The sequence below is a fragment of the Pistacia vera genome, unplaced genomic scaffold, assembly GCF_008641045.1.
Source record: "Pistacia vera cultivar Batoury unplaced genomic scaffold, PisVer_v2 Contig59, whole genome shotgun sequence".
NCBI lineage: Eukaryota > Viridiplantae > Streptophyta > Magnoliopsida > Sapindales > Anacardiaceae > Pistacia > Pistacia vera.
The window spans coordinates 1610484-1618624 of NW_022196434.1; the positions used below are offsets into that span (position 1 = coordinate 1610484).

At 36.3% G+C, this 8141-nt stretch overlaps 1 protein-coding gene and 1 non-coding gene across 2 annotated transcripts; one reads left to right on the forward strand and one right to left on the reverse strand.

Moving 5' to 3' along the window:
* Positions 1-3948: 3948 nt before the first annotated feature.
* Positions 3949-4055, reverse strand: LOC116109864. Its single transcript, XR_004124809.1, has one exon. It is a non-coding gene; the product is annotated as a small nucleolar RNA R71 (small nucleolar RNA).
* A 184-nt stretch (positions 4056-4239) lies between these two features.
* Positions 4240-6532, forward strand: LOC116109778. Its single transcript, XM_031396000.1, has 5 exons — positions 4240-4312; positions 4830-5107; positions 5159-5297; positions 5403-5674; positions 6515-6532. Exons 1-5 carry the CDS (start codon positions 4240-4242, stop codon positions 6530-6532), a joined length of 780 nt encoding a protein of 259 aa, XP_031251860.1.
* The last annotated feature ends 1609 nt before the right edge of the window (positions 6533-8141 follow it).

An 8141-nucleotide genomic window follows, 5' to 3' on the forward strand; every position in this document is an offset into this window, starting at 1 on the left:
CTCTACTCCCTCTCACGCCAACTTCACTCTCCATTTCTCTCATCTCTTCATCCATTTGGTAAAAGAAATTGAGGGCTTTTGGTTGGATTCTTATAAGGATTTGATCCTAAGCATCAAAAGGTAAGGATTCTTGCTCTAGACATAAGATTAAGTTGTGTTAATGTTGAATTCTTATTAAGTTTATGCTTAGGGTTTAAAAGGAAGAACAAGTTCAACAAGGATAGACAACTTTTGTGCAATTTTTCAAGCATAAGGTAAGTAAATCCAACCCTAACCCCTTGTTTGAGCAAGTAAAGCATAAAGATTGTTTTATGTGAATTTTATATGAAGTCCATATGCTTGAGATTTGTGTATGAAACTTGTTATTGAGTTTGATGATGATCCATGAATGGGTTTTCTTCATGAGAAGGATTGGTTGAGTTGATAAAAGTTAGGTTGAATTTAGAGGGAGTTTAAGAGCATTTATGAAGTGTATTTTCTTGGCTAGGCTTTGAGATGATTCAAGGGAGTTTTACTCTCATTATGGATGGTGTAAGAAAGAAGGAGAAGTATAGTTAAAGTAGACTTGAAGTATGCATGCATGATGTTTGATGAAATGCCTAAGAGAAGCTTATGCATAAGTAGAGAAACTTATTTTTGTGCAACATAGCATAATTGCACTTAAGGAAGAAACATAAGCATGAGCCATCCATATGCATATACTTACATATGCATGAGAACCTAAAGAAAGAATAAAGAACTTTAAGAATAAAGAGAAAGAAAGAAAAGCACTAAAGAATTAAAGAAAGAAAAGTGCTAAAGAAGAGAAAAGAATAGGTTGTTGCGATGGGGAACCCATGGGTGCTAAGAAGAATTTCCTACATACACGTCGCCTTAAGTGAGCGGCATAAGAAAAAGAAGAATTTGTATGTATGTGGATGAGGGTTGTACCAAGAAAAATTCCTACATGCACCCCACCTTAATTGAGTGGCCTAAGAAGAAAGAAAGAATTTGTATAGTCTGCAAGAGTGCATGTAGATGAGGACTATACTCACTCACACGGCCAGGGTTCCAAATCCATGCATCAACTGAGTCCGATCGGCAAAGAATAAGAATAAGAATAAGAATAAGAAAGAATAAGAAATAATGAGAAATAATGAGAAATAATGAGAAAGCTTAAGCATACAAGAAAAGAAAAGAAGAGCTTGAGCATACAAGAAAAGAAACAGAATAAGAATAAGAATAAGAAATAGAAAAGAAGAAAGAAAATGCATTTCAATGCATTATAGCATGTGCATTGCATTCATGCATATTACCATGGTTTCCATCATGGTTCGTAGGAATAGAAAGAAATAGGAGAAAGAATAGAAAGAAAGAACAAAAAGAATTAGAAAGAAAGAAAAGAACAGTGAGAACTAGAAACAAAGAAAGAATGAAGAAGAGAAAGAATAGAGTAAGGAAAGAACCAAAGAATAAGTTGTGGGGATAAAGGAGTAGCGGATTTACTTACTGAGCATTTTTGTGCTCACCTCGTTGTTTTTCCATGTTTTGTAGGAAATAGGTGAGAAGCGGTCGGATGGACGTCGAGAAATGGCATCATTGTCCACCGTTGCTCAAGTTTTTGTGCATGTTATTTTGGTATATGTAAAGAATTATATTTTATAAGTAAAGAAAAATTTGGGCCCAACTACTTTTCATATGCTAAGTATGTATGTTTTCATTGTATATTTTCTGAAGTATACTAGTAGAAAGAAGTTATTACATCAATGTCGTTCATAATCCGTTTCAAGTCAACTTTTCCTTCAGCTATTGTCGAACCAATTAAAGGTAAAAGTGATAATGAAAGTCTACAAACGTATGAAAGTTATATGAATACAAGTTAGGATTGATACTTATATAGACATACGGTTTGGAGAACAACTTAAATAAGAAGAGAAAACGAACATATGGAAATTGATAATCCTAGGATTATACTGTTTTATCTATGCTTTTTGGCTGGATTTTGGATACTTCTTCTTAAGTTTGTGCCTGAATTGCAACTTAATTTCATATATTTTACGTTTCAGGCCAAAACGTGCAGTTGGAGCAAAAACTAAGCGGAATTGAGTTTCTGGACCCAGAATCAAGCGAATTTTAAGAATCGGGAAAGTTCTGATGCGGATTCGAAGCACTATGAAGCTTGTTCCTATTGGGGATCACAAAGATTGAAGATTCAAGCAAAGAAGCAAGCGGAGGGCAGTTTTGTAATTTTAAAAAAGTTCAGAAAAGTTCGCTGCGGCGAGAAAGTCTTGGGTCAGATAGTGAAATAAAATCCAACTCGATGCTGTGGTGAAGTTTATTCTTCGCCGCAGCAAAAACTACAATTTTTAGTTTATTAAAACTATGCGTTTTAATTGTATGAGATTAGTCTTAGGGTTTTGGGGTCGACTATTTAAGAGGGACTTGGTTATTTTTTGGGGGCTTCGACACTTTTTGGAAGGAGAGGAGAAAATTGGAGATTGGAAGCCTTTGGGTTCATCAAATAGGGAAGAATTTATTCTCTTTTCGTTATTCTAGCATGTTGAGCTCTGTTTTTACAACCTTTCTTTTGATTTGCTTTATTTTTAGTATGAACTAACTCAATTTTGGGTTAGGTTTTGATGTAATTGAGATTTTAATGTCTAATCAATAAATTGATATTGCTTTCACATTCTATTGCTTAGATTATGTATTTATTCCTATTCTAATTGAAATTAATTGTTGAGCATGATGAGACTGAGAAGTGAATCATGTATTAGCCTCTTAGAGTAAATACCATTGATTGATTGAATGCTAGAGATAGGTTCGAAGATCCATGAAATCAATTTAGGATCCCACTTAGCTTAATGGACTTGGAACTATTAACCTTCATTTTGTTGGGTGCGGAAGTTTAATAGGGATAAGTAGGAAAACATGGCCTGAGAAGGTATGTTTTATAGGTTAGGGTGTCCGATTTATAATCCTTGCATGTGAACTTAGAAGCAACAACAATCGTAGATTAAATCATAAAATCCTAGTGAAGTCAAAACCCTAACTGCTTTGTCTTAATCGATATTTTCTTGAATTGATATTGCTTTCATTAGTTAGCTTTTAAATTACGTTGTGGATTTTGTTTTAACTTCAGCTTGATTTTTCTCCCACAAATCCAAACATTTTTTCATTTACTCCAACTTGATACAAAACTAAGACAATCAGTGCTTAACACGCAATCCTCGTGGGAACGATACTCTACTTATCACTTTATTACTTTTTGCGACTAGTGCACTTGCTACACTTTGCATGTTGTGAAAAAAATGCATCAAGTTTTTGGCGCCGTTGACGGGGATTGATTTTGTGTTAATATTGAATTTTTCTGGTTTTAGCTAGATTGGAGTTTAATTTTAGTTTTAATTGTTTTCTAGTTAATTTTTGTTGTTTCTTTTTTGTTCGCTTGTGATCTCATGCTCTTTTTCTATTTGTGTATTTTATGCGAAGAGCTAGACGTCATCCAGTGGTTCCTATTGATTTAGAGATTGAAAGAACCGCAAGAAGACTTAACAGAGAGAGAAGAGAACGAGAGGCGATAGTCATTGAGATGGCTAAAAATAGAACGTTGAGGGAATTCTTAGTGCCCTCGGTTGATGGTAGTGGTCCAAGTATAACTAGGCCACCGGTGCAAGCCAACAACTTTGAAATAAAGCTAACAATGATCCAAATGATCCAACAATCAGTACAATTTGGGGGAGATCCAAAGGAAAACCCAAATTCACACATTGCAAACTTCTTATAGATTTGCAACACATTCAAGGCAAATGGGGTGTCGGATGATGCAATCAGGTTAAGATTGTTTCCATTCTCATTAAGAGATAAAGCAAAGGGATGGTTAATGGCACTACCAACAGGAACAATCACCACTTGAAATGAATTGGCACAAAAGTTCTGACTAAATATTTCCCACTAGCGAAATCTGTAAGGATGAGAAATGACATCACATCATTTTTACAGGAAGAGAATGAATCATTTTATGAAGCTTGGGAAAGATATAAGGAACTGCTGAGAGAGTGTCCACACCATGGTTTGTCGGTTTGGATGCAAGTCCAAACATTCTATAATGGGTTGATGATAAATGTCCAAACGATGGTGGATGCAACATCTGGAGGGGCATTGCAAAACAAGACACCTGAAGAAGCTTATGAGTTACTTGAAGTCCTAACAAGTAACAACTATCAGAAACCCAATAAGAGAATGCATTCAAAAAAGTCTATGGGTATTCATGAAGTTGATGCTTACACGACCATGTCACCCCAACTTACAGCACTTCAGAAGCAATTAGGAGGTATGCAGGTACATTCTATTCAAACACCTCAAATGATATGTGATTTTTGTGTAGGTAACCATGCGAGTAATGAATGCCAAGTGGGGAATACCTTTGTTTCAGCTTCATCATCATCAGAACAAGTTGGCAGGGAATTAGAGACAACAAAACAATCATTTCTCCAACACGTACAATCCTGGTTGGAGAAATCATCTAAATCTATCTTGGGGCAATCAGAATAATCAATGGAACCAAAGAAATGCGCCAAACAATCAAGTTGGGATGAATCATCAACCAGGGGATCAAAGATTGACAAAATTGGAAGATATGTTTAGGAAGTTCATGCAAGAGACCACAGGTTTCATGAATGAGACGAGGGCAAATTTCAGAAACCAAGGGGCGTCCACTTGAAACTTGGAAGTATAGATGGGGCAAATAGCCAAAAAGTTGAATGAGCGACCTCAGGGTTCCCTACCAAGTAACACAGTGACAAATCCACGAGAACAAGCAAATGCAATAACTTTACGAAGTGGAACAGTTTTGGAAGGGGTTGAACAGAAAAGGAAGGATGAGAACCCACCAAGTAAAGCGAAGGAAGAATTCGATGAAGAATTCAAGGAAGAAGTCATGGTTGAAAAGAAGCCAACGAGTCCTAGAGAAGAAGAATCGAGGAGGGAAGAGAGGCCAAACCAAAAGAAAGAAAAATTGCCATTTCCTGAGATACCACCGGAGTTGGCACATCATACTCCTCTTGTTCCTTTTCTTCAGAGGCTTAGAAAGAAAAATCAGCATAAGCAGTTCACGAAATTCCTTAAGGTATTTAAAAAACTACATATTAACATTCCTTTTGCAGATGCCTTGCAACAGATGCCGAGCTACGCAAAATTGATCAAGGAAATTATGTCAAACAAAAGGAAGTTGGAAGAGGAGGAAACAATGATGCTTACAGAGGAATGCAGTGCCATTCTACATAAGAAGCTACCATCAAAACTCAAGGATCTAGGGAGTTTCACTATCCCTTCTGTTATAGGAGATATTACATTTGATAGAGTTTTATGTGATCTAGGTCCAAGCATTAATCTAATGCCTTATTCTATTTTTAGAAAACTAGGGATTGGTGAAGTGAACCCAACAACAATATCTTTGCAACTTGCAGATAGATCCATCAAGCATCTGAGGAGCATAGTTGAAGATGTACTGGTTAAGGTGGACAAAGTCATCTTTCCTGTAGATTTTGTCATATTGGATATGGAAGAGGACAAGGAAATGCCTCTCATCCTGGGGCGACCATTTCTTGCCACCGGAAGAGCCTTAATTGATGTACTAGAAGGGAAATTGCTTTTAAGGGTCCAAGATGAAAAAGTGACATTCAATGTCTTTGAGGTCATGAAATTTCCATCAGACTCAGATTCATGCTTTAGTGTAGACTTGGTAGATAGACTTGTAGCAGATGCTATCGAAGAAAACACCCCTCAACTACCTTTAGAAGCTTGCATTGCCCAATAAAAAACAACCGAGGTAGGTGAGCCGGCGAAGAATAAGTGTGCTAGGCTTTTGGAAGCACTTCAACTGATAAACGTGATAATCCGAGGATTATACTGTTTTATTTAGGCTTTTTGGCCAGATTTTAGATACTTCTTAGTTCGCTTATGCCTGAATTGCTACTTAATTCTATATATTTTATGTTTCAGGCCGAAACGTGCATTTTTAGCAAATAATGAGCGAATTGGAGTTTCTGGACCCAGAAGTAAGTGAATCTCAGAATTTGGGAAAGTTCTGAAACTAAGTGAAGCACTATAAAGCTTGTTTCCATGGGAAAGCATCAAAGATCGAAGATTCAAGCAAGGAAGCATGCGGAGGGCAATTTTTTAAATTTAGAATTTTCCAAGAAGGTTTGCCTCGGCGAAAGAAGCTAGGCATGAGATTCACTTTAGTTCGTCGCCGCGGCGAAGTCTGCGAAATTTCATTTTCTCCAAAACACACAATTTTATTTTAGGAAAAGTTTTAGGTTTTTGGGCGAATTATATAAGAAAAACCATGCCATTTTGGTGGGGGTTCGTCTAGGTTCATCTTGATTCATCTTTGTTTGAGAATAGCTTTGATATTTTTGAAAGAAAGGGAGAAGATTTGGGATTTAATCTTACGGATTCTTCAACTCGGGGAGATCTCTGTTCTTTTCTCTTTGTCTCAATATGCTGACTGCTATGTTTATTGTCCTTCTAGCTATTTGTGTTAATTTAGTTATGAACTAATCCATTTTGGTTAGGGTATTGATGTAAATCGGATTTCTATGGATTAATCAATTGTTTATTATTGCTTTTACATTTTATTGCATAGATTGTGTGGTTGTTCTGATTTTTATTGATTGTATTTGCTGAACATGATGAGATTGAGAAATGAATCATGTTAAGCTTCTTGGGTAATCACCATTGTAGTATTGAACCCTAGAGATAGGTTTGAGAATCAATGAAATCAATCTAGGATTCCATTAGTTTAATGAATTTGGAACTATTAATCTTCAAATTGTTGCATACGGAAGTTTAATAGGGAAAAGTAGGAATTCATAGCCTGAGAAGGTATGTTTGACAACTTAGCGAATTTGATTTACAATCTGTGTATGTGAGTGTAAAAGTAGCATAATCCACAGAATTAATCCATAGAGTCCGAATGAAGTCAAACCCTAACTGTTTGCTTACATTGATATTACTTTTATGTTAAATCTTGCTTTCGGTTAAGTTTAATCTCTCCCATAAATCCAAACAATTTTCGGTTTCTTCAACTTGAAAACAAATAGGAAATTCAGTGCTTAGCAACCAATCCTCGTGGGAACGATACTCACTCATCAATTTATTACTTTGTGAGACTAGTGCACTTGCTATATTTGCATGTTGTAGTAAGTTTTTGGGGCCGTTGCCCGGGATTGATTTTTGTGTTAACATTGAGTTTTTCTTGTGTTAGCCAGATTGGAATTTTATTTTTTGTTTTAATTGTGTATTAATTAATTTTTGTTGTTCTCTTCTGTGAAGTTTATGCGAAGAGCAAGATGTCAGCCAGTGGTTTTTGTTGATCTAGAAATTGAAAGAACCACTAGAAGACTTAACAGAGAGAGAAGAGAACGAGAGGCTACAGTTGAACTAGAGGCCATAGTTGTTGAGATTGCAGAAAATAGAACATTAAGGGAATTCTTAGTTCCCTCAGTTGATAGCAGTGGGTCAAGTATTACTAGACCAGCAGTACAAGCCAACAACTTTGAAATAAAGCCGGTAATCATCCAGATGATCCAGCAATCAATACAATTTAAAGGAGATTTGAAGTAAGATCCAAATCTGCAACTTGCAAATTTTTTGGAGATTTGTGATACCTTCAAATCCAACGGAGTGTCAGATGATGCCATCAGATTAAGACTGTTCCCATTTTCATTGAGGGACAAAGCAAAGGGATGGTTAATGGCACTACCACCAGGGACGATCACTACATGAAATAAATTAGCATAGAAGTTCCTGACCAAATTTTTTCCTCCAGCAAAATATGTGAAGATGAGAAATGATATCACATCTTTTCTATAAGAAGAGTCTGAATCATTATATGAGGCTTGGGAAAGATACAAGGAACTACTAAGGAGGTGTCCATACCATGGGTTGCTAGTTTGGATGCAAGTTCAAACGTTTTACAATGGATTGATGGTTAATGTGCAAACCATGGTGGATGCAGCATCGGGAGGAGCATTGCAAAACAAGACACTGGAAGAAGCTCATGAGTTGCTTGAGGTTTTGGCTAGTAATAACTATCAAAGACCGAATGAGAGGATACAAATGAAGAAATCCATGGGTCTTCATGAAGTTGATGCATA